The sequence below is a fragment of the Podarcis erhardii genome (genome assembly GCF_964252035.2).
Source record: "Podarcis erhardii genome assembly, chromosome: 8".
NCBI classification, from domain to species: Eukaryota; Metazoa; Chordata; class Lepidosauria; order Squamata; family Lacertidae; genus Podarcis; species Podarcis erhardii.
Genome location: NC_138499.1, coordinates 68,620,340 through 68,647,292, shown reverse-complemented (window position 1 = coordinate 68,647,292; position 26,953 = coordinate 68,620,340). Strand labels below are relative to the sequence as shown.

Sequence of the window (26,953 nt, the reverse complement as noted above, 5' to 3'; positions counted from 1 at the left end):
GTTGTGGACGACTCTGGGGTTGCAGCAGGGGCGCTCACCCCATCATGGGGATTCGAACCACCGACCTTCTGATTGGCAAGCCCTAGGCTCTGTGGTTTAGACCACAGCTCTACCCAACGTCCCTCCCCTCCAATATACTTTTCAGGCAATATTTTATCTGGAACTGTGATGTTCCTCCTTGAAAGAAGGAATAGTCAAATTACTTTTAAAACATGGCGATAATGGCAGCAAATCAGTTCACCACCTTAAATTGAAGGAATTAATACTATTCTAATACTGCAGGAATCCCCATGGCAGGGTGAGCTCCCGTTGTTCGGTCTCAGCTCCTGCCCACCCAGCAGTTCGAAAGCACGTCAAGTGCAAGTAGATAAATAGGTATTGCTACGGCGGGAAGGTAAACAGCGTTTCCGTGTGCTGCTCTGGTTAGCCAGAAGCGGCTTAGTCATGCTGGCCACATGACCCAGAAGCTGTCTGTGGACAAACGTTGGCTCCCTCGGCCTATAGAGTGAGATGAGTGCCACAACCCCAGAGTCATCTGCGACTGGACCTAAGGGTCAGGGGTACCTTTACCTTTAATACTGCAGGTGTAAGAAGATTTTGGATTTCATTCTCCGTAAACCATCTTTTGGGAATTACCTAACTAAAATGTTGCAGAAATTGGTAATTGCTGCAAAACCCCTAACAAATAGTTATTCAAGCAAATGGAATCAGTACATGAACATTATTTTATTTTGGATTTTAAACCGTTACAGAAGAGCTTTGACTGATGACCTACGGTCTCCATGATATAAGTGCCAAATGTTCTAAGAGTGCAGACATCATAACATGAACACAAGGTGAAGCTCAACATCTCAAAACCAAGTCTCAAATCCACTTGATTTTGAAAGCAGATATAATGCAGCAGGCAGTAGAAGCAAGCAGTAAGAAAGTAGGTATGGAAAATGCTGGGTCTACACAATGCATATGACAGTAAAGAGTTCAGTGCTCTGAAAAATGTTTGTCAATAAATGAAAAATGAAGCACTGCAATATAGAACTATAAAAAGTAAAGTGCAGTTTCAAAGATGTGTTCTCAAAAATGTCTTTGAGTAGATTTCAGAATATCATTTGAATTGTATTTCTGAGCATATTCAAAAATTAATGTAACAAATATTTTAACATATAAAGCTGCCCAAAAGGGAAAAAAAAACTAAAGAAACATAAGCTAGTGTTGTATTGCAACTTTTTACTTCATTCATAAGCAAATTTCCACCAGTCCTATGATTTCAGAAAGTACACAGAATATGTACAGAAAAACAAAACCAAATCTCATGAGAGTAACCATACAGTACTTAATAAACTCAGAAATCTTGTAAAGCACAAAGCATCTACAAGGTACAATTCTATTAACAATAATGCAATGTGTTACATTATTGATTATCACTTGTCTACAACAGGGGCAAACTTACAAGGCACAACTCAGTGCTGTGTCCGCAGTGTTGTAAGTTACATTCAGGCACTTCTCTAAGATGAATAATTCTTAGCAAAGGCCTTGGGAGGCGGGGAACCCATATGCACTACCCCTATACTGTGTTTAAAGAAATGTCAACCCATTCCCAATATATTTAGTTATTGAACTAATAAGCTAGACATTTGTAGGTAGACTCTGAACAAGACCAACTTCCCTTGGCACCTCAGAGAGGTTTGCTACGCCGTTCCCTACTTGGTCCCAAAGTTGCTTTGCAAATGAGTCCAGAATTATCCTTCCCTCAATGAATGGCTTGCTAAAATTTGGTCTGCAGGGTTGTCCATGGATTCTTACCCAACAGAAATGTTCCATGAAAACAGGAGGGGGGAGGAAACGTTTCTCCAAAATATTTATTTATTTTGCAAGTTATTTTCTGGTAGGTTGCACAGTGACAGGTGTCTATTGGTGTTAAAAACAATGCTTGCTGCTTTTAAGGCAATGTCTGAATACCACACAGCAGAAAACAAAAGACAAAGTACCAGTTCAACATTATGCTCAGTTAAGTACTGGCCTTTTTAAAAATGCAAGTTCTTCTTTCCCACTTCCCAACCCCAATTTCTTTCGCTATTCTTTATAATCAACTCCCATGTAACTACATATATTACCAAATGCTGCATAATTTCAAATGGAGAATTTCTTTGCAGACAAAATTGACTGACGCTGAAAACACCAGGCAATCAATGTGTCTTCTGCCCAACTTGTTTTGTTTTTTAGGCTGGGGTGGGGAACCTGTAACCCTCAGATATAGTTGAACCACAACTTTAATCATTCCTGACCATTGCCAATATTGGCCAGGTCTGATGAAAGCTGAGAGTTCTATGACATTTGGAATGTCACAAATACCCCATCCCTGTTTTTGGTCTATAGGAGTTTTATAATATTGATAAACTAGGACTAGTATAAATTACCTGAAATCCAAACTTAAAAAACTGCAATAGCTAAAGGGGCTGTTACATGTTAAAGTGTTTTCACCACGTTTTCCTCCTTCTTCGCCACAAGATCCCAGTATCATGCTCTCAGAAGAAGACATTTAATAGATATTTCTGGAAAGTGATAATATAAAAGCTCAAGGGTCCTTGCAAATGGCTCATCAGTTCATATGGAAAGGAAGGAAGGCGCAATTCATTTATTGGCAATAAAGAGGCAAGAATTCCAAATAAAGAAATTTAGGGTCTCAATGGTCTTTGGATTAGCCTTCCTGTCCAAAATCTTCTGTGAACTTCTTTAGTTTTTCCAGGTCATGTTCATTCACAGTGGGCTTTGTGTTGGCTAATGACCTCAGCATATCCGCCTGCCACATAGAGAAAAGCAAACAGTCAAGAGCCAAATATTTCTCCATGTAAACAAACTACGTGCAATTAGAAAGAAAAGTCACCAACATACATTTGCCAACTTCACAGCTCAATTACACAATAGAGGGGGGAAATATAAGAAGCAGCCATGAAGATACAGAAGCAGCCATGAAGATACAGAAGAGCCAACACATTTCTACATATATTTTACCAATCATTCATGTGACAAAGATGGAAGCTAACCAATATTATTAAGCAACCATGATACTTGAGACCAGGAAATCTATGTCACCACACCTACTTTAAATTACAGGTAGTTAGACCCATGCATGTCAATTACTGCTTGACAACACGATCCTACGCATGTTTACTCAGAAGCATGTTTAATGTAAATCACCCTGTGATCCTTGGATGAAGGAAGGTAAATAAATTGATAATCAATCAAATCTAATCTAATCCTGAATAAGTGTTCATGAAAAGTGTTCGCAGAATGACTTCTGGGCCTCGCGAAATGACAGCATAATGGTAAGAAAGTGAATGAACACTTCCTCGCACACTCCAAGGGTTGGGAACAGATATGAGAACAGATTGTTATTCAGTAAATCCATTCAGTATTTAACAACTTCATTATTCAATGCATTTAATGTATATAACAACTATTAGAGCAATCATGTAAAGCAGATCAGTATTGTCCTCATATTGCAAAAGGGCTAAGGGCATGTGATGACCTAACAAATTCATGGCTGTGGCAACCCAGGTACCAGCTCTGTCCCATAGCTACTAGGCCACACCAATTCTTGACATGACAGAATCACAACAATTCCGCCATCACTCACCTGCAGAATCAGCATGCATTTGCCTTTTGAAGCCTGTAATTGTTAGGAACCCACATTAAAGTACAGGGGAAGTTATTAAGTTTTGATCCTCCAAGTGATATAACTATTTATACCCAATGAATCTTGAAGCCTCATGGGTAGGCAACAATGTACCCCCATTCACCGTATTTTTATATTTATCTCCTAAGGATGTTCTTTGTTATTTTTTAAACGGACATAACAAACCCTTTCGTAAACACAACATACACAGATTTGTTAGAGGAATTCATTACTATTGGATGACAAAAGTACCAGGCGGAACCATGAGATTTTGCCCAAAAAAGTTACCACCAGCAAGTTTAGACTTGTTAAAGGGTATAATCCCAGAAACAATATCCACCATATGGCTGCCCGCTGAGCAAAGGTTTAGGAAGGAAAATGAGAGCAAATTATGTGTTATGGGCATAAACAAGCTTTCATTTCCCTTGACCACTGGACAGGTTGTAGGAAGCAGACTTTGATGTAATGAAGTCATTATTCAAAAATACTTGCAAGCCTTCCTCTTTTCAGAAAGAAAGACTCAAGAGAAATTACAAAGCTTGTTGGGCACATGGATTTTTGTCAGTGAGCCCCATACGGGATGTAACTTTTATGCTAGAGTTGAAAGAAAATGCAAAAACTTCACAGATACTTAGAAGCAGCAAGCAACTTTTAGAGCCTTTTCTTTTTTAACTCATTTGCAGTTCAGCAGATTTCCATTTATTCCCTACATTCCCTGACAAAAATGGCAGTAAAAGATTGGTAACAATAAAATTCACAATACAAAATAATTCGCAGCAAAGAAAGCAATGATAACAATAAAACCAGCATGCTTGCTTGTTTGCAGTAAGCCATTGTCTGACTTACAATTAATGGAAAACCAGGTCAATAAGGTGGCTGTCATAATATTAAATGTTTGATTGTTATTATGATGTTGCTACTCCATATCACTTAAGAATAACTTGACAACAAAATATTGTAGTCAAGAGCCACAACTAATGACTAATTGTTTTTCATCCTGTATTTTCATAGGGTAAAGTTTGTTAATTATATCTCATGGCAAACTGTTTTTGAAACTGGAGGATACTTTCAACGTCAGTTTTAGGATACAGGAAGAAGGCACAAATCCACAGGGCACACCCAAATTAGATATTTCCTTTCAGCCTTAGACAATATTATTTATGTACAAGCAGTTTTAATTTTGTACAGTGGTGCCCCGCAAGACGAATGCCTCGCAAGACGAAAAACCTGCTAGATGAAAGGGTTTTCCGTTTTGGAGGTGCTTCGCAAGACGAATTTCCCTATGGGCTTGCTTCGCAAGACGAAAATGTCTTGCGAGTTTTTCTGACTCTCCCCCCCTTTCCCCCCTTTTTCTAAGCCGCTAAGCCGCTTATCTGCTAAGCCGCTAATAGCGCTAATCCGCTAATCCGCTAATGGGCTTGCTTCGCAAGACGGAAAAACCGCTAGACGAAGAGACTCGCGGAACGGATTCTTTTCGTCTTGCAAGGCACCACTGTACTACCACAAATGAATAATACCCTTAATAATGTGGCGGAAGGGGTATTGGGGCTTAAACTAAACTTCAAATTTATTTATAGAAATGTCTCCTGTTATTGTGTGGGAACTGATATTTATTTCAACGGTGAAAAAAGCTCCAGAGTGGGGAGCTGTAGTTTTTCGGTTTTGTTGATTCTAATTATGTAAAATAAAGTACTTGAACTGATTTTGGGATGTACTTCTTCACGGTCTTACACTGGCAAGGGGGAGGAGGCAGCAGGGTTGATCAAATATAAAATTATATACAGTTGTTTTGTATACTGAATTCAATAATTTTACAAAATATCTAATAAATAGTTCACATCTCCCATTCTAGTGCACTCACCACCTTCTTCAATCAATATACTCAACTTTGTCACTCTGCATAAACCACATCCAGTCTGGAACTTTTACAACAATAGTAGGTATGTTTTTGTAATAGTGGTGGTTGAACTTCAGAGGAAAGCAGCAAACCATTTATATATAATTCTACACAACTTATATTGAGTGTCATTTTCCAAGTATTTAATGCAAGGCAGTGAGGAGATACTGAAACCCTTCACCTTTATCATCTTTATGAGGAACAACCACATCCTAAGCATTTGATGCACAAAGTAAGAAGGGTCCACATAAAGAATATCAGCTAGTGCAGGAAGGTTTAGGACAGGAGTGCATGCAAGGGCACACTCTCAGAATTCTTTCACAATACCTTCCAGGATGGCAAAGCACAACAGGGAGGAGCTTTTTTGATTGGAGAGAAGTTGCAGGAAGAAGGGACATATCTCTCTTGTGAGCAATTGAGTACACCCATCACTAAGCCATCGGAATTATATCGGTATTCAGTAAGCCCAGAAAATAGGACACTGGTTTAATTATAAGGCTGTGACCTCTGGCAGAGCTAATCCAAGGCAAAAACATCCATAGGAAAACAAAGACTAACCATTGCAACAACAGGCTCCAGTAGTTTATCCCCTGGCACATCCATCCACGTCATTTCAATGGCACTTGGTTCTCCCGGAGAACATGGAGTGAACAGATCTACTTGAACGTTTGGATCAGACAGTGATGGTCCTTTCACCTTTGGAAGAAGCAAAATTTCTCAGTTGCAGGAGTAAATGCATTTGGAGGTTCTGTCAAACAAGGTCAATGGTAAAAGGCATACCTGTTTATCTTTAACAGGAAACAAATGAACAAGGATGTTTTGTTTTGTGAATCTAGGACATAAGTGGCATCCTGTGCCAAAGGCAATGTGACTTTATAGCAAGCTTGAAAGAACAAGAGAACCCATAGATGTAATTATGTGGCATAATTAAGCTTATTTTCCCTGTTTACTTCGCCAAGTTTTAGACCCAAACCCACATCTATGCAAAGGCAGGGTTGCACCTGTACTTATAGTGTGCCTTAAGAGTAGCACTATGTACTTCTTTAGACTTGGCTATTGACATACAGTGGTACCTCGGGTTAAGAACTTAATTCGTTCTGGAGGTCTATTCTTAACCTGAAACTGTTCTTAACCTGAAGCACCACTTTAGCTAATGGGGCCTCTTGCTGTCGCTGCACTGCCAGAGCACGATTTCTGTTCTCATCCTGATTACGATTACGATTACGATATCTTTATTGTCATTGTCCCTTGCGGAACAATGAAATTGAAAAACTACATAAAACTACATAAAAACTACATAAAACATTCAAAACCCCCTAAAAACTCTAAAACCCCATTTTAAAATACACTATACTACAACCTGGGAGAAGAAGCGGTGGAAGAGGACTGGAAGAAGTTCAAGAATTATCTGCAGAAACACTGTAAAGTGTATGAATGCTAAAATGATGTTGGATATGAAATAACATGGCATCAGTGGTACAGTGTTAAAAAATATGCAAAAAATGTAATAGAAAAAGGGCGAAAAAATAAGGTTATATTATGTCAAAGTAAATAATATGTTAAAGGTGTTTAATTATAAGGAGGAAAGATTGGAGACATAATAGAAGTGATTACAATAATTAGAAATGAGTTTTGAAGAAGGGTAAGGATTTGCTGTATCTGATTGGACAAAGAGGAACACGAAAAAGGGAGGCGTGAGGAGGTCAAGAAAGAAGGTTCTGTAAACATGAGGCTGAAAACTGGAGTTTTTGTTTTTAACTTTCTCTTTTTTATTATTTTTTATTCGGTGTACTGTTTTTGCTGTTTTGGGTTGTTTTGATGTTTCTTTTGTTTTTGGAAAAACAAATAAATATATTTATAAAATAAAAAAATAAAATAAAAAAAATACACTATACAACAGAGTATATGCTGCGTTTAGAATCAGAATTGCATTAGTGTAGAAACTGTTTCTCGGGCGGCTAGTCCTGGCCTTTATAACCCTATACCTTCTTCCAGAAGGCAGAAGCTGAAAGAGATCATTTCCGGGGTGCGTACTATCATGTGCTATCTCTGCCGCTTTCTTATGGCACCTGGCAGCATATATTTGATCTAAGGTGGGAAGAGTGCACCCAATAATTCTCTCTGCAGTCTTTACAACCCTGGATAGCATTGTTTTTTCCCTGGCCGTGCAGCTCCCAAACCACACACACAGACCATAAGTTAGTACGCTCTCCACAGTGCAATGGTAAAATGCGATCAACAGGTCCTTAGAGAGATTGTTTTTCCAGAGGATTCTCAGAAAATATAACCTCTGCTGTGCTCTCTTCACCAGGTCTTTGCTGTTCTCTCCCCAGGTTAGGTCGTCTCTCAACTCCATTCCCAGAAATCGAAACATCGAGACCTGTTCCACGCACTTCCCCTCAATAATAAGTGGCTGAATATTCAATTTACATTTCCTAAAGTCCACAATGATCTCTTTTGTTTTCTTTAAGTTAAGGAGTAAGTTGTTTTTCCTGCACCACTCCCCCAACTGCACAACTTCCTTCCTATAGGCCGCCTCCCCCTCTCCAGCAGTAATTAAACCAACCACCGTTGTATCATCTGCGAACTTAATGATCTTATTACTGGGGTATTTGGGGGCACAGTCAGCTGTATAGAGCGTATATAAAAGCGGGCTCAACACGCACCCCTGCGGCGTCCCCGTATTCGTGATGAGATCCGCAGAGACGTGGGAACCCAACCTGACCCTTTGGGAACGGTTTGATAGAAAGTCTAATATCCACCTGCACAGGCATGGTGGAAGTCCCAGGTCTAATAATTTGGGCATCAATCTATGCGGAAGAATAGCATTAAATGCAGAACTAAAGTCTACAAATAACAGTCTCGTGTAGTTCCCTTGCTTCTCCAAATGAGTCAGGACAGCATGTAAAGCCATTGCCACAGCATCCTCTGTGGATCTCTTTGCCTTGTACGCAAACTGGTAAGGGTCAAGTCCCACTGGCAGACAAGATAAGATGCGCTTCCTCACCAGTTTTTTGAAACATTTCATTATAATGGGTGTCAACGCCACAGGGCGAAAATCATTCAGACTGTCTATCTTTGATGTTTTTGGCAGGGGCATAATGGTAGCGGATTTCAGACAGGGTGGAACAGTGGCTTGGGCCAGAGACTGGTTAAAATTCTTTGTAAATATTCCTGCCAGTTGGTCCGAACAATCTCTTAGCACCCTGCCAGCCACCCCATCCGGGCCCATAGCCTTCCTCGTGTTTACCTCCTTTAATATTCGCCTCACTTCTCCCCCTTCCACCCTGGCAGCATTTCCTGTAGGTAGTGACGCCAATAGCTGTAGCATCCCTGTTGGAGTCACTGTTGGTGTCACCTCAAATCGGGCAAAGAAGGTATTCAACTCTCCCACCAAGGAAGCAGTACTCTCTACCACTGATGAATTCCTTGATTTATAACCAGTCAGATGTTGGACTCCCTGCCACATTTGTCTAGTATCATGATTTCTGAGATGGTCCTCAATTTTTCCTCTGTACTCCGCTGTTGCTTTCCTGATACCCCTCTTCAAGTTCGCTCTTTCTATGCCATACAATACCCGGTCCCCAGTTCTAAAAGCAGAATTTCTGGCCTTCAATAATCTCCTAACCTCCCCTGTCATCCAGGGCTTCCTATTTAGATACAACTTAACATACTTTTCCCTGGTGACATTTGCTGTGCAGAATCTAATATAATTCAGGACCGTTGATGTATAAGTTTCTAGATCTTGATGGTCGAAGATATTCCAGTCGGTCTCCTGGAAACAGTCCTGCAGTGGCTGAGAGGCTCCCTCAGGCCACACCATAACCATCCGTGTTTGTATCTGGCCTTGTTTCCTGAGGGGTGTGTATACTGGTGTCAGAAGCAGGGACACATGATCTGAACCACCGAGGTGTGCCAAGGTATTGACCTCATATGCCCATCTAATGTTCGTATACACCTTGTCAAGAGTATTTTCTCCCTTGTTTCACACTCAATGTGCTGATGGAATTTTGGGAGTACTACCCTCACATCTGTGTGATTGAAGTCCTCCGCAATAATGTGCACCGCCTCCGGTGCACATCTACTCAATTTAGCATTGATGTTTTCATGCATACTACTCATGGCCCTGCATGCATTTGCAGTTGGTGCTATGTACACCACTGTTAACACCGCTGTTGTAAATTCCCAGGGAAGATAGAAAGGTCTGCATTTAATTGTCAGAAATTCCACATCCGGAGAACAGTAGGTATCCAACTTGACAGAGTCCGTACACCAGTTTTGATTTACAAAAATACACACCCACCCACCTTGTTTCTTGCCAGAATCCTGTGTCCCGTCCCACCAGTACGTTGTAAAACCTTGTAATTCAACAGCTGTGTCTGGAATAGCTGAATTTAACCATGTCTCTGTGAGTATCAGCACACAACAATCCTGGATGTCTTCCTCCACTCCTACACGAAGCCTCCATTCATCAAGTTTATTTGCCAATAATCTCACATTAGCATAAAAGATACTTGGAAGATGTAGTTTACATCGTTGTTTCCTATCTTCCTTCTCTCTTTCATTTGACCTTGTCCTCTACAGCCTCTCTTCTGCTTCCGCTCTCCTCCTCCTCTTCTTCTTCTTCTTCTCCTCCTCCTCCCCTGATGATTTACAATTTCTGGAATCTCGCACGCCTGTAGCTGCTCCCACACAGAACAGTTTCTACATCTGTATCTGCTGCTATTTCTGTCCCTGTACAACAGCATTTCGTATCGACTATAAATCATTCGTCCTAACAAACCCTGACTCCCCCAAAAGGAGCTCTCAGCCGCAGCGTCTGCACGCGCCGCCATCTTGAGGAAGCAAAGTTCTTAACCCAAGGTAATATTTCTGGGTTAGCGGAGTCTGTAACCTGAAGCGTATCTAACCTGAGGTACCACTGTACTTCCCCAAAAGCTTGGCTAGCAATGTTCTGTGGATTTTCTGGCAGACCAAGTCATACCAGGCAGGAAGAAAAGCATTAATGCTATGTAGCACATGAGAGAAATAAACTTGGTTTAGTATCATAACCAGCACATCCTGTCCTGCTTGTTACGTTCTTGTGATGGGGCATTCTCAGGATACATTTGAACAACTACCAAATCCATTCTGCGGAGAGTTATAAGGTAAAGGTAAAGAGACCCCTGACCATTAGGTCCAGTCGTGACTGACTCTGGGGTTGCGGTGCTCATCTCGCTTTATTGGCCGAGGGAGCTGGCGTACAGCTTCCGGGTCATGTGGCCAGCATGACTAAGCCACTTCTGGTGAACCAGAGTAGCACACGGAAATGCCGTTTACCTTCCCGCTGGAGCGGTACCTATTTATCTACTTGTACTTTGACGTGCTTTCAACTGCTAGGTTGGCAGGAGCTGGGACCGAGCAACAGGAGCTCACCCCATCGCGGGGATTCGAACCGCCAACCTTCTGATCGGCAAGTCCTAGGCTCTGTGGTTTAACCCACAGCGCCACTAGAAAACAGTAATCAGAACTCAACTGCATATCAGAACTCAACTGCAATATAAGCTTCTGATGCTTTGCCAAGAAGACCTGCTAGTAAAGTTCTTTTTCTGCTGTCCGCCTTTAAAACTTTCAGAATTTTTTGATGAAGACAGTGTATATAATCCAAATACGGAAAACATGTTTATATATTTTTAAACAAACAAGCCAGATTTTAGAAAGCATTTGCCCAAGATAACATCACTTAAAAAAAAAAAAAGGAGCCCCTTTCTCTGCATAGTGCTTAGTACCAATATTCATGATTCTCCTTTCTGGGACAGACAGCTGGTTGTCTACATTCTCAAGCATGTAGAATTTCAGGCAGAATCTGGTATCATGTTATGACTTGCAGCCCTTTTAAACCAAATATGATGAACTATAGTAGGAAAGGACATTTGTGTGTAAGCACTGTTGTTGTTTTAAAAGGTATCCTAGGACTTCTGGAAAATTTGGGATAGAAGTTTTATACAAAGCAAGGATCACTTTTAAAATATAAATACAGCTTATGAAATAGGAGAGGATACAGACAAATAGACAGGGATGACACTTTCCTCATATACAGTACCTGCACTGCAACCATCAAGTAAAATCTTAAAACCATAGTATTTAAAGATGACTGTAAAGACACTGGTAGAGAATAGCAAGAACCAAGATATGGTGTTGGCTCTCTCCTCGACAGCTTGCCTGCAGGTGTGGTCATTTTCCTGTTGGATCAATGAGGCACAAGAGTTCTGCTGAAGCCTGGGATTTGTTTTGGCTCTGCACTTGCCAACTGTGTGTACAAAGACAGAGCAGTACCATGCTTATACCTCCTGTTTTCAGCTCACCACTGGAGAAGGGAGGCACAGGTATATGGGCTTCCCTCTACACAATGGGGGCTCAGAGAATCTGAGTGAAAAGGCCGAGCAAGTTGATATACCTGTGCTGCACTTTCTCCTTGTTGGCTTGTAACTGGAACGGAGAGATGCGTTGGTTTGCCAGAGCACCTGCAGGCACCAAAGTAGGCACCTTGTTATGAAGTGTTTGGAGTTGTGTTTTGTTTTCCGCCCTTTCTTCCCCAGCTGCAAGTCGAGAGGTGCAGGAGGCTTCCCCTTAAACTTTGTGCTGCATTACAGAGACACCACACGTGACCTGGGACAAAACCCTGCAGTTGAGTCCTGAAAACAACCACCTGTTGACCTCTGATGAGCATGCAGAAGAAGAATTTAGAAGTTCCAGTTACTCACTTTTTTAAAGTGTGTGGCCGACTGAACTTTCCTAACCGGCTGCATTAGGGCGTCTCGTACTATTACGCTTATGTCGGCGCCTGAGTAGCCATCGGTTCGCTTCCCCAGATCTCGATAATCTGATTCAGTCAAGGTGTTCTGAGTGGTCCCAAGGTGAAGCTTGAACATTGCAGCTCTTGCATGATCCTCAGGTAAGGGAATGTAAATGCGCTTCTCAAACCTTATTAGAAAAATCACAAACAGTGATGGTCATCCATACCCATAACCAGGGTTTTTTTTCCAGACAGGACTTAGCGGAACACAGTTATGGCACCTCTCAGGTGCCACAGCCATTATAAAAGAATAAGGGAGGCATTTATGGTAAGTTCCGGCACTTCTTTTCCTAGAAAAATACCACTGCCCATGACAGATTTCATGCAAATTCAAGTTTGTTTTTCTAGCACAACTAGGGAGGAAACAATGGGTTTCCTGGAGAAAGGAAATTATTAATTTAAATGGGTCTACTCTGTAAAACACAGTTGACTATAACCCTATCTTTATACTACAGTTTTTGAAAAATCCAGCCATGAAACGTAAGCTGTGAAACATTAACAGCACCCAGACTGAGAGTTTTAAAAGCAAGTATTAGAATCCAGGTCCTTTTGAGCTGTCCATTTCTTTTCACGCTCGTGACAAAATTATTTTCTATGGTCTAGAGAAATAATAAAATAACTAAAAGTTACTGGTTGTCTGAATAAAATTCAGGAACTTGTGTTTTAAAATTCCATAAAAGTGCACTGTACGCCATATTTATAGAACTGCTTACGCACTAAATCATAGCCAACATATTTCATGTTCTTAAAGCAAAAAAATTGCATGGATGATTAAAGAAGTATTGCAGATGTTTCACAATACAATATTAGTTTGTTCCATTAAGGGATGTATTAGATGCAGTAGTTGTGACTTCATAAAGCATGATCTGGCCACAAGGGCTGAGGCTGCATGCATGCCCTTGCACTCTGCTTTGATGTTTCACTCCTGGTCTCTTTTAACAATCTGTGCATTGTATCAGAAACAGGAATCTGCTTAGCAACTGACAGCGGAGGATGCATGGGTACAGTGCTTGCTCCCAGTTTTAGTAAACAAAGCCAAACTAATAAGTTCACCGTACAAACTAATCCTTGTGGTTTGTTTATTCTTCTGACAAGATCACTCAAAGATCTTATAATTACTTCTGTGAGCAGAATGAGGAAACATTTTGTTTACAGCAGCCTGGTTTCCACATCACACTAAGCCGAACCATGGCTTAGTATCAATGTGCAAGCTTCCAGGAAAGAGATTGTGGCCATTTTGCATCTCTCTGTTTGTACCGCTTTGGCATGAAGCCATGGCTTGATTTAGCGAGTCGTCTGAATCCAGGTTCGTGCTGTAGCTCTCCTGGATGAACCATAAGGTAGGGCAATCCTTAATTACAGTTCACAGTTAGCCTGGAGAGAGCTAAACCATGAGCCTGGGTTCAGATAGCACAGTAGGCAAAGCCATGGCTAAGCTCAACACAGCAGTAGAATGACCAGAGGAGAGGGGGAGCAAAAGGCTGCAATTCTATCACCTGGAGCCCACACACTTGGGCCAAGTCACACATTGGCTTAACATGGTGTGTGAACCGCGCCAATGCATTTAAATAATATGTGGCCGCACAATCCTATAAAACTGTGTCGCTGCACCAACATAAACAACTAGTGCCATCGTAGGTTAACTGAAGTACCGCATTTTTGCTCCATAAGGCGCACCTAGTTTTGGGAGGAGGAAAACAAGAAAAAATTATTCTGAATCCCAGAAGCCAGAACAGCAAGAGGGATCTGGCTTCTGGGATACCGTGTGGCTGTTCTGGCTTCTGGGTTAACCGCACCAAGCCTCTTCAGGGAAGCGGAATGAAGGCTCCCCCTGCCCAAAGAGGCTGCGCACGGCTAAGGCAGAAGCCAGGAGAGGCGCTGCGCAGAGAGGGAGAACTGCGCAGCGCCCCTTCAGCGAAGCTGGAGAAGGAACAGGAGGAGACTGTTCTGTTCCTCCTCCGGTTTCGCAGGACAGGCTCTGCGCAGAGACGGAGAGCTGCACAGCGCCCCTTCAGCGAAGTGGGAGGAGGAACAGAAGGGGCTCTGTTCCTCCTTCCGCTTCGCTGAAGGGGCGCTGCGCAGTTCTCCCTCTCTGCGCAGCGCCAGTCACTCCATAAGACGCACTCACATTTCTCCTTACTTTTTAGGAGGAAAAAAGTGTGTCTTATGGAGCGAAAAATACGCCTGCAAAGTGGAGCAAAACTGCCCAGTGCTTTCTGTCACCCACTATATTCTGATACTGATGCAGGTGGTGTTCATTGCTGCTACTGCTACTGCTACATGCTTGGGCTGCAGTGCTTTGTCAGCACCAGGAGAGAAGTGTTACTATACCAGAGGTGGACAAGTAATCCTGCAACCCTGACTAAGCTGCAAGCAGTGTCACTTTGACCAGGACAATAATGAATTTATTTATGTTATTATACCTTACCTTCTTCTGATGGCAGAATCTAGAACCCAAGGTATGTTAGTAGCTCCCAGAACCAAAATTCCTTCATTGTCTGTTCCAACTCCTAATCAGAACAGGTGAATTTAATCAGTGACCATAATAATAACAACCTCTAAGCAATGTATAGCATGGAGAATGAGAAACACTGAACTTAGCATATTTTAAACACCATAAACTTTTATCTCCACAGATTTTCCTAGGCTGGCTAATGAATGCTAGGCCACAGACAATCATGTTATATAACCTATCATATTACTTTAAGTAGCCACGCCAAAAAAATTATCTTACCTTGCATCTGAACTAAGAACTCTGTTTTAATTCGTCTGGCAGCTTCGCTCTCATTTTCACTTCTGGAGCCACAGAGAGAATCTATTTCATCAATGAAGATAATTGAAGGTTTGTTTTCTCTGGCAAGCTGGAACAGATTCTTCACTAGCCTGTGGAACAATTTAAGTTACATTACAGCAGGACAGCAACACGGAAGTATTTCACCTGTTTTCCGAAATTCAGTAAAGTTCTTAGCTGTTAATCTTCCATAGATGATGAGATACTAGAACTAAGTGTATATACTTCATATAAGAATTGCCTTTTATCCAGTTGCTTCATACAAAGTTTGAGAAATTAAACAGCAAAGTTATTAGTTCTTGGTCATCTCTCCATTATCCAACTGCTCAGTAACTATAATTTCAGGACTCTTTGCAATACAGCTGAGAACAACATTTCTAGATGTCATAGTATAGAGAAACATGAAACACAGGGTAGTACATTGCAGAGCAGATTATTACACTTTCGAGGTGATGTAGCTGAGAGTTAGTCTGAAGGCCTACATGCCTGAATGCTATTGCAGTCCCTCACTGTCACTATGCATCTACTTTGTTGTTGTTGTTGTTGTTGTTGTTGTTGTTGTTGTTGTTGTTTAGTCATTTAGTCGTGTCCGACTCTTCGTGACCCCATGGACCAGAGCACGCCAGGCACTCCTGTCTTCCACTGCCTCCCACAGTTTGGTCAGGAGGCAGTGGACCAAAGTGGATCTACTTTGTACAAAGATCAAATCTAGAACCAAACTGGGCTGCCTCATAGCTATTCAGGCTTTGTAGATCTTCCTGAAAAGCAAACTCAGATCTAACTCATAGATTTGGTGCATGCAATCCCAGACTGTCTGTTAAAAATGGTTGTTTCCTCCTCTCAAGCTCTCCATAACAAGAAAATGCTAGGTAGGAGGAGGGAGCTTAGTTTTCTGACTGACATTGCTAGCTTCCAACAAGCAAATGACCAGGTCCCACCTTTATTTCCAACAATGGTGCTTTGGGAATAATCTCAGTTCATGTCAATTGAGCAGGAAAAAGCAAACAAACCCTCAACTGATATTGCTGACAGTTCCCTAACTCCTGCATTTATCCTGAAATTTTGCAGGTTATTTAGCATACAGGTGCTTCTACAATGTATTCCATTTTCATACAAATTGCACCACCAAGTTGGGGTGCAGAAGCAAACTCCTTCACCCTCAAATATTAAAGGCTCATTTTGAATAAAACCTCTGAACTTTTCTATCTGAAATGTGACAGGCTTCCTCCATTCAGAAGAGACAATGCCCTGCAAATGTAACACTAAGAAGTTAAAATGTTATACCGTAATTTTCAACCAATAACACGCAGTTTTTTCCTCCTAGAAAGTAAGGGAAAATGTCTGTGCGTGTTATGGAGCGAATGCCTACGGCGGGGGAATCTGCTGCAGTCGTGAGCGGCTCCTGTCAGCGAGCCAAGCCAGGGAGGAAGGAGAAAAGCAGAGCGGGAGAGGAGAGGAGCCACTTACACGTGTGTAAGTGGCTCCTGTCTGGTTGGCTGCTTTAAAACAACCCCGTGCTCTCTGTCCCTGCCTGCAGTTTTTTGCTGTCCGATTTTGGATTAGCCACTGTAGGGGCTGTGTGTGTGTGTGCTTGAGCTATCGTTCTCCTCCTCCTGCTTCCCGTTCACTCTCCCAGTGCCCCTGCAACTTTAGGATTGATATTCTGTGTGTCTCTCTGTGTGTGTGTGTGAGGGATTGTCCTCCTTCTCTTGCTTCCCGTTCACTCCCCCAGCGCCCCTGCGACTTTAGGGCCGGTTCTGTGTGTGTGTGTTTTGACCTCACTGCGCTTTTTGGGGGAGAGTGTTGGTCACAATTTTTCTTGATTTGTCTCAGAGTGGTTACTATCGTGGTTTCCTTTGTTTGTCTTAGCGCGTTGCTTTTAATTATCTTTAAGTGTGGGTGTGAGCGTTTCGGCAGCTTCCCAGCCGGGGAGGAGCAAGAGAAGCAGAGCCTGCTTGTTTTAAAGGAGCAAAGCGGGAGAGGAGAGGAGCCTCTCCTGCATTATTAGCAGCATCCTTCTCCACACACCCCACGCGTGTTGCTTCTCCCCTTAAACTCCTCTCCTGCATTATTATCAGCATCCTTCTCCACCCACCCCACGCATGCTCCTTGTGCCTTGAGTGCTTTTCCTTCCCTCCCCACTTAAAACGTGGTTACAAAGCACGGATCCACATGGATCCTCAGGATTTTTGCATTGGCCTACCCCAAACTCACCGTCAGATCACATGTCTGTGGCCACAGCATGAACCACAAAAATCATACATCCACTGTTTCGTTTAGAATATTTTCTTCTTGTTTTCCTCCTCTAAAAACTACGTGCGTGTTATGGTCAGGTGCGTGTTACAGAGCGAAAAATATGGTAGTTATCCCCTTTAAAAAACCTAAAGGCATCTAAAAGAAACCACTGCACCTATCTGTCTGAAATTCACCTGGCTTCATTCACTTAGAATGGGCAACTATGCCTGAAGCAATTTTGTCCTGGTACATACCTCAACCCCCAATTCTTTCTCTTTTCTTTCTTATTCTCCCAACCCCACAAAATAGGACTCCCCCATCTTTATTTCATGAAGGTACGTTTTAATATCCAAGTCTCATATGTGAACTACGTATGAACAGCCCAGGAGCGATATTGCATTTTCCAAACCAGTCAGACATACTGGGTTCAGACACACCACAAAGAAGTAACTGTATCAAAGAGTGCCAGTGAGCAATTTAAAAACTAGGAAGCAGAGGGTGGTAGTTCCTACAGAACCACACAGCTCTCATTCAAAGGACCAATCAAACAGTTCCTTCCATGTATTTCCCCATTCTTATGCACTTCCCTTCAGTCTGTTTCTCCAAGCAGAGCAGAAACACACTTTTCCCAAGTTGCATAATTTTTCGTTTCATGGGGGGATTAAACACAGAATTTGAAACCTGTGAGACTGTTGATAGGTAGCCACATTCATCTATTGCAGCGTCCTAGAAAAATGTTAAAGGCTTTTTTTTTTTTTACAGTAGGTTTTGTAGACAATATATTTTATATAACACAGGGAAAGCACCTATTATAATACTTATATTACAGTTACCTTATCCCTTGGTTCTCATACAAGAGCAAAGGGGTCACTTGAACTGAAATCAAGGCTTGGCATGTGGGTTCACGATCCCTGAAGAACTGGAAGCTTCCACCCTTTATAGCTTTAATACTTACTTTTCACTCTCCCCCAACCATTTCGAGACAAGGTCAGAAGAAGATACGGAGAAGAACGTAGAATTGTTAGCTTCTGTTGCAACAGCTTTTGCCAAGTAGGATTTTCCTGTTCCTGGGGGTCCAAACAGAAGGATGCCCCTCCAGGGGGTTCTCTTCCCTAAGAAATATAAAGTGTATATATAATATGGGGAAAAAGTAATTAGAAAAAGCATCAATTTGGAATTGATTATGCTACAAAATAACACCCAGCCCCTGCAAATAATCACTTGTGACATAATTAAGAGAGGTACTTCTTGCTTTTATTATCATTTATAAATTACTTCCATATGTATGTTTTTGGAATTATCAGAATAAAATATGGTATTGCCAGCAGGAAATTAAATTCCTGCCAACAGCTACACACAGGATTGTACCAGAAAAAAATCAATACAAGGTACTAATTGAGCCAGTGTGGTGTAGTGGTTAAGAGCGGTAGACTCGTAATCTGGTGAACTGGGTTCGCGTCTCCGCTCTTCCACATGCAGCTGCTGGGTGACCCTGAGCTAGTCACACTTCTTTGAAGTCTCTCAGCCTCACTCACCTCACAGAGTGTTTGTTGTGGGGGAGGAAGGGAAAAGGAGATTGTTAGCCGCTTTGAGACTCCTTAGGGTAGTGATAAAGCGGGATATCAAATCCAAACTCTTCTTCTAATTCTGCTGCACCCTTTTTACATGTATGTTGAAAATGTGACATTCTGTTTCAGTCTAGGACTCCCATCTATCAACTCAGATTCCCTGCTTAGGGAAGCACAAATATGCAAACAGACTAGGAATGCCCAAATGTGGCATAAAGTGCCCCCTAGAAGCTCAGACTGGTATGACAGCAGCAACTATTCCTGGTCAGCTGAAAGATTAGGACACCCGTGTACATAGATGTTCAAGCAGGGTACTTTGCCCTACAGCCTAAACGTTTTAGGGTTTTGTAACTGAAAGACAATATATAAAGAAATACCTGTGAAAAGATGAGGAAATTTAATAGGCAATATTACTGCTTCTTTGAGAGCTTCTTTCGCTCCTTCTAGCCCAGCAACGTCATTCCATTTGACATTTGGTCGCTCCATGACAATAGCACCTATGAAATTGATTTATTAAGACTGAAGTCCTCACAAGGCAGCTTACAATATATGGACAATTAATAAAAATAAACAGAATAAAACCGAACAACGATTTAACGTGACACGTTGGCAGCAGCTAGAAGCAACATCATAGTCCAACTAAAATATTTTATAATTATTTCCACTGCGAGATCCTCAAATTATCAATTCATTTTAAACGGCTCATTCTTTTCCAGTTTCAAAAAAGAACAGAATCACCACTGAAGTAGAGCACTGATAAGTTCTAGTCTAAAGTTTACAGAAGAGCTTCTTCAAAGGCTCCAGTACCTGGAAAACTAAAGTTTACATCCTGGCACTGACAAAACTATCCTATTCTCAACCTAGGACAAAACAGCACTATAGTATTTCACTTAACAGACTACAATGGAAGGTATCTGAATTTTTACATTTTCTTTGATCTGTAGAATGATTTTGATTGGGGTGGCCAGGTCATGAAGTCTCTCTCTCATGACCTTCAGGTGATCTTTTGGGAAGAGGGAGGAATGAACACAGAAGAAAGTATCTGCATATTGTGCAGTGCAAGGGAATGTAACCATACAGAGCTGAGCTCCATATCTTCACCCAAACTGTACTGCATGGGTAGCACTATTGTCCCTTACAGGCCAAAAAGACTGGTAGTGACACTGTCCTTGCAGCATAACAGCAGAAGGAAGGGAATGTGAACCGATTGCCTCTGCAAAGCAGGGATACCTCCCTCGGACCTGGAGCATCATGCTTGTTTTATTTACCCTCAGGGGCAATGCTAAGTAGTCAATCTGATTAGCTATGTAGTTATGTATCTTCTGCAAGAGAATCCGAAATGTCTGGGATCAAGCAGGGAGAGAGAAAAGACAATTACACCAGAGAAGCAGAGGGAAAGAGAACAAAGTGGCTGCAATCAACTAGGAGGAAAAAGGGGGGTACATTTGCACTCCCCCTTTTAAACTGTAACATTTGTCCCGTTATTAGGCTGATATTAATTAGATGTTTCAAGTTATCTATCTTGCAACTTCTGCCCTGTTCATTTGATAAAAAGACTTTATTGGAGATATTAAGCGCTTGATGTAAAGCTACCTTGGAGTTGATTCTGCAATTTCTTTTTCTCAGGATCATCCGATTCTCCTTCCCCATCACTATCATTCCTAATTTGGGTATAAGGAAAAAAATAATGCACAGCTAAAAGACAGGCTCTTCCAGCCAAGTTGTTGTTGCTTTAAATGACATTATTTGTAATGAAAGAACCCATCCTCATAACATGCAAACTGGGACTTCAAAAAACTTGGAAGCATATAATTGTCAAAAGATTAAGGGAATAGTTGAGTTTTTGTAGGTGGATGTTACAAAAAAAGATTTTTCTTATGTAGCTTATTAGTCCGACCCTGGCTCATGGTAATTTCCCATTACTCAAAAGTAATACAATTACAGTGGTACCTCTGGTTACGAACTTAATTCGTTCCGGAGGTCCATTTTTAACCTGAAACCGTTCTTAACCTGAGGTACCACTTTAGCTAATGGGGCCTCCCACTGCTGTTGCGCCACCAGCACATGATTTCTGTTCTCATCCTGGGGCAAAGTTCTTAACCCAAGGTACTACTTCCAGGTTAGCAGTGTCTGTAACCTGAAGTGTTTGTAACCCAAGATGTTTGTAACCCGAGGTACCACTGTATAACGTATGCATATTTAACATGTGCAGTTTCAACTTTATGCGGCTGAAGGTCAGCTGGTTGACTTTCACACAAGTTAAATGCATGGAAGGCAGAGAGCTTAAAAAGCTTGTTTTGCAGAAAGAGCTTTCAAGCTCTAAGACTTGCTTACTGGGCTCCAGGAGGGTCTCATGAGATCTCATGGGAACTCGGATGGCCCCACAAGATGTCATGACAGCATCCCAGAGTCTGGTAAGGCCCACTCAGCACATGGCTCTGGATAGGGTAAGGATGTTCATGAAGGGACAGTTCCAAGACGATGGCTTGAGTATACACATTTTTCCATATAAGTGCCATCCCACGAACATAACCCCTGCGCAAAATGGAATCATGCTGTAAAATAGTTTTATGAAAGAGAACTTAGAGCAAAAGAAATATAGGACATGTCAGCACACAATAGTCCTTGGGACCCCTGATCGCCAACATGCTATGGAAGGCAAGTCCTTTAATTTTTCCATGCACTTCCTTTTCAGTAAGGAAGTCTGTGGTTACAGCACAGAAACTGCTGCTGCAGGAAAGAACCACACAGTCATTGAAAGTTATGTCCCTGAGGGAGCTCCCTACCCAGTATGAGTCTTGAGCTTCACCGCCCTCAAAATGGGGAAGTAGTGAGTGAAGTGGACTGAATGATACCTATTTGAATACAATTTTCTTCCTGATATTCCTGTTTCATCCCAAGAGAGAATGGATGCTTAAAACTCTACTGCTTTTAGTATCTAATATAGAATGTGTGATAACCAAGTCATAAAATCATCAGTAGGGCCACAGCTCTTGAAATATGGTCTTTTCCCCACACACTGTTCCACCACCACTGAAAGCATTAAATACTAAACGAGCAAATTTGGAGAATGTTGTAATACATGAAACTAACATACCCTTTTTCATCAGTAGAACCAGATTCTTTCACTGGTTTGAGGGGAGCTTTTTCTTTCTTTTTCAAATACTCTTTCAGCTTTTCTGCTCTGTCTAGATACTCAGTACACTTGGCTCTGATGCTTTGTTTTGCTTTGTCACCCTGTGCTTCATCTGAGAATGAAAAGTATTTTGTTTTGCGTTATAATCGAAGTTACAGTGTACCTGTCTTGAAGCAAAACAACAAACCATAATTAGACATCCCCTCCCTCCCTATAAATAACAAAAAATGTTATAGTCACAATTACCCTTTCCAGGGGCTCCTTTTTATTTTAGTGCACAGAATGCATTATCTTCTGAGGCAATTAGTATGACTAGTTTTGTACTCATCACCGGTCATTAGCCTTCCATTTATATAAAACTGATGGGTCAGTCTTCCAGAAGATCTCTATTTCCCTTTCCGAGTCCCAATTAACTGATTTAATTTATGATCAAAATGTCATTAGCAAGACCATGGCATGTAATTTGGAACCTACTGGCGTAATTTCCAAGAATGTGAAGGAATGTTTAAAAACATAAAAATCTCAGCTACTTTTACTTAGCGCAGTAATTCTTACATTTGACAACGTGAAGAAAATACTGTACAGCATGTTGATACAAGCGGAGGGCTTCCTCAAAGTTTCCTGCTTTATCTTCTTGTGCTGCCTTGCTAGCAAGGTCTATTGCTTTCTGTTTAAAAGGAAAGGAAAGAAACATGATTAAGGTTAGAACAATTAAATAAGTTAACCCTAAGTGTTTGTAATATGGAAATGCAAGAAAACAATAGGACTACATTATATGCTGAAATGACACCTTCATTTTCAAATAGTTAAGAGGCTTTATACTGGCTTGATTAGAATGCTACAGTAAGCCATGGTTAATGCTGTATTATGAACCTCACTTCTGTTTCACTTCTCCCTGCTAGGTAGGCGAAAAATAAATCTTCAGATTATGGTCTGTTTCGAGAAAAACAATGATTCCAACTTCATATCAACTCTAAGCCAAGGACTGTGATTTGTTATAATTGCTCCCAATTAAAACAATAGATGAAAATAGAAACTTTGTTACCCATTTATTTATTTCTCTGCCAACTATTAATATGGGGATTGTAAGAAACATTGAATAAGGCTCACCCACCCCAAAGTGCTTAAGCATTTAACCATTTACTTACATCCAAGGACATTTATCTTATTTCTAGTGCTATGCCAAATTGCTGCACAAGTAGTTCTTATTTCAAATATTGAAGAACATCCCCACAGTTGACTAATGTAGGCAAACCCAATGATCTGTGTGCTCACAGTGGGAGTTTCGACTCCCTCCTCTATATACAGTAGACCCTCACCCTACAATATTACACACTGCTTTTGAAACTCTCCACAGTAAAACAATTTTTTTTTGCCACATTGGACAGGAGAAATAAAGGCCCCTTAGATGCTCCAAACTAGTTTCGCAGTTCTGTGGATAATTACCTGTATTCAGTACAATTTAAGCAGTTATCACATTACAATTAAAAGCCACAGAATCACTCTTGGGAGTCATTCCTGTGTCCAAAAGCATCTCACAGAGATGATTTGCACAATACTAATAGAAACAAATATGAGACCAGTGAAACTTTAGATATAGCATGATACTGCATGAAACTTTTGTTGGGGAGTGTATTTTTATTAGTTTGTATACATTACTATTGTTAATTGTTTTAATTTTGTATTATGTATTTTGTGCTTTTATATTTTAACTTGTGTTGTGAACCACCCTAAGACCTACAGGTATAAGGGCGGTATACAAATTTAATAAATAAAGAGAATAAAATAATAATCCAACTAGCAGAGCCGACCCATTGAACTTAATATCTTAAATTAACTTAAATTTCCATGGGTCTGCTCTGATTACTGCAGCAGGTAGGGAGCAACAGATGTGATACTTCTCCTCCATGAATTTTCTTCCATTTATTTCTCTTAGGCTCCAGGCTATTATCTTCATTATGATTTCAGATTTTAAACACGCTACTTGGAAAGTAGGCATTTTAGAGATAGGTGTTTTGTTTGCTTTTCATGTTGGGTTGCTCCCTTTGAGAGGACAGTTACAAGGAGCTGGCAAGCTATGGGCAACACATATTACCATGGACATAATGCTTCCCACTAAAATGGAAATGGCTTATGTACCACACAAGGTATTTCAATATCTGTGCATATGTAAATTAAGTGTGCTAGAAATTCTTAGCATTTATTAATGCAGATCTTTTTTAAAACCCTGCAAAAAATTGGGGTGTGTCTGTGTGGATACAACTGTGCCCAAAATTGCTTTCAGAAATGTTCAGACTCCTCACACAATTACAGAAAAACTTCCACTAAATAAAACATCTTAGTATATTACACAGGACTATAGGTGGGTACAGAAAAAGTATGGATAAAGTAATCCAAATAAAGCCATACCAAGATCATGTATTTTGAGCTATGGTCTTTCTGCGAGTGCACAAAGAAGATTTTCTCCAAAGTTACCAAGAAATAAAAATACATGAACTGAAATCTTGATTTAGGATAAATGACTAGTGAATCCCTAAGCTACTTACTTCCCAACAAATGAAACTGAGAAACTATATTAGTAAACAGAAATTTAAGAGCCTGAAAGTCAACCCATCACGTATCTGCTCTTTCAAGTTGTATGCAAGAAAATGTCAACAAAACATCTGTGCAAATAAGACAAAATGGCATTTTATTTACTCTCTAGTTCCTGCAGTATGATATTGCACAATAGAAGTGAAACCTACAAATTATGTGCAAATTATGCAAGGGGGCAGGTAGCAGAGGTTACATCAGGGGGTTAGGAACCTTTTTAGCAAAGTGGTCCAGATATTTATCTGCAGTATCTGTAGATATTTATCTGCAGAGATTTATCTGTAGTGCATGGGACCAACCATCTGTCAAGCATCTGGCATCTGGTGACTGGCACTTACCACAGTTGACCCACTGAGGTGGAGGACATAGTTCAAAAAGCTTCCTAAGCTCTGTGCACAGTATTTCTCAAATGCCAACCATTCAACTAGTTGTCAGGGGCATGAGAAGTGTTGCTCAAAGCTCTTCACTGACATCATTTCTACCCACATGGTCAGTAAGTAGCAGGGGGAGCTCTGTCCCAGGGGAGTCACACCAACACCATTTCATAGCAAGGGTGGCAGGGCCAGCAGATAGTCATGTCTGTTCAATGCAACACACATGGAGATGGACGCAAATAGGATTGCATTGCTCTGCCTGTCAGATAAAAATTATTTGTCCAGCTAGTTTTGATTGTATAACCAAAGCCTTAAAACCATGGTTAAGCAGTGATTCTCCTAACCTACCTCACAGGGTTCTTGTGAGTATAAAAGAGAGAGGGAGAAGATCACATGCCACCTTGAGCTCAGTAGAGCATGAGACTCTATCTCAGGGTTGTGGGCTTGAGCCCCACGTTGGGTGACAAATTCCTGCATTGCAAGGAGCTGGGCAAGATGACACTCGCGGCCCCTTCCAACACTACAATTCCAGGATTCTCTAAGTAAAGAAACTAACAAAATAGCCTCCGCAGCAACAGAAATGCATTCTGCACATGTCCAGAGGCACCCCAGTGCTTCTCCCAAGGTGGTGTCTGGATAGCTCAGCTGGGTTACAGTGTGGTGCTGATAATGCCAATACTGCTGGTTCGATCCTTGTATGGGGACAGCTGTGCATTCTTGCACAGCAGGGGGTTGGACTAGATCGGAGCTTTCCAGACTGTGTGTTGCAATATGTTAAGTGTGCTGGCTGCAGCATGCAGGCACGTCGCGCGAGCGCTTCCTGGAAAGGGGGTTAGTTTCACCTTGGGTTTGCTAGCCAAACTGAACTGCTTCGTTGCGAAATGATGCAGATCTTTTTAAAAAGCAATGGTACCTCGGGTTAAGTACTTAATTCATTCCAGAGGTCCATACTTAACCTGAAACTGTTCTTAACCTGAAGCACTACTTTAGCTAATGGGGCATCCTGCTGCTGCCGCGCCGCCGGAGCACAATTTCTGTTCTCATCCTGAAGCAAAGTTCTTAACCCGAGGTACTATTTCTGGGTTAGCCGAGTCTGTAACCTGAAGCGTATGTAACCCGAGGTACCACTGTAATAATAATCACGATTAGTTTTGGAAAGCTCTGGCCTAGATGATCCTCAGGGTCCCTTTCAATTCCACGACTCGCTGTGTGAAACCAAAGCCGAAGCAGTAGCAGCTCAGCAGCCAGCCACCAGCTCCAAGAGAGAGAGAGAGAGAGAGATGGACGCTTCCGGGGCGCTGGCAGGTCAGATCAGGTGAGGCGAGGCGGGGCGCCTCCCCCTGCTGTTCGTTCCCACATCGTGCTGCTTAAGAGGGAGGGAAACACGGAGTCTCTCTTTCTCGTAGGAACATCGACATTACGAGAACCTTTTGAGCGGCAGGGACCCCTGTCAGTTAAGAGGCAACCGTCCATGTAGCCCGAGTCCAGGTGAGCCGCCTCACCAAAGGACTCCTTCCCTCCCTGCCTCGCCTTCCCTACACACGTCGGAATTCCGGCGCGGCTCCCCGTCACGCGCCCAACAACCCCCGCGCCAGGTGCTCACCTGCAGGTTGGATGTGGCCGCCATGATGGGCGGGGGCTGACGGGGACGGTTTTTTCCCGGGGAGACGGAGAGAGGACAAAGTTACGTTGACAAGTCGCGCTTTTCTCCCCCGCTCTCGCCTGTATACCGGCTACGCAAGGAAGCCGACCCCAAACGACGATTAAAAAAAAACCCCCTCACGCTACTTCCGCAAGCGAATCCCACAGCCGGCTGGAGAAAGGAAGCGAAGGGCTCTTCCGCTTCCGTGAC

General features: G+C 41.8%; 1 protein-coding gene across 1 annotated transcript; it reads right to left on the bottom strand.

The window, feature by feature from the left end:
- Nucleotides 1-707: 707 nt before the first annotated feature.
- On the bottom strand, nt 708-26,953 carry VPS4B (vacuolar protein sorting 4 homolog B). The gene is made up of 11 exons (XM_081873134.1): nt 26,705-26,953; nt 22,691-22,802; nt 22,097-22,247; nt 20,593-20,660; nt 19,377-19,496; nt 18,387-18,543; nt 15,140-15,288; nt 14,834-14,915; nt 12,314-12,533; nt 6,129-6,266; nt 708-2,797 (listed from the first exon to the last, which is right to left on the bottom strand). The coding sequence occupies exons 1-11, from the start codon at nt 26,726-26,728 to the stop codon at nt 2,696-2,698; spliced, it is 1,323 nt and encodes a 440-aa protein (XP_081729260.1). The 5' UTR covers nt 26,729-26,953; the 3' UTR covers nt 708-2,695.

Coding starts and splice junctions, on each gene's coding strand:
- VPS4B (XM_081873134.1), bottom strand. CDS start 26,728: ATGGCGGCCACATCCAACCTGCAG. Junction 14,916..15,139: donor GTTCTTAGTTCAGATGCAAG/GTAAGATAATTT, acceptor TGTTCTGATTAG/GAGTTGGAACAGACAATGAA. Junction 2,798..6,128: donor TGGAGCCTGTTGTTGCAATG/GTTAGTCTTTGT, acceptor TCTATGTGGCAG/GCGGATATGCTGAGGTCATT.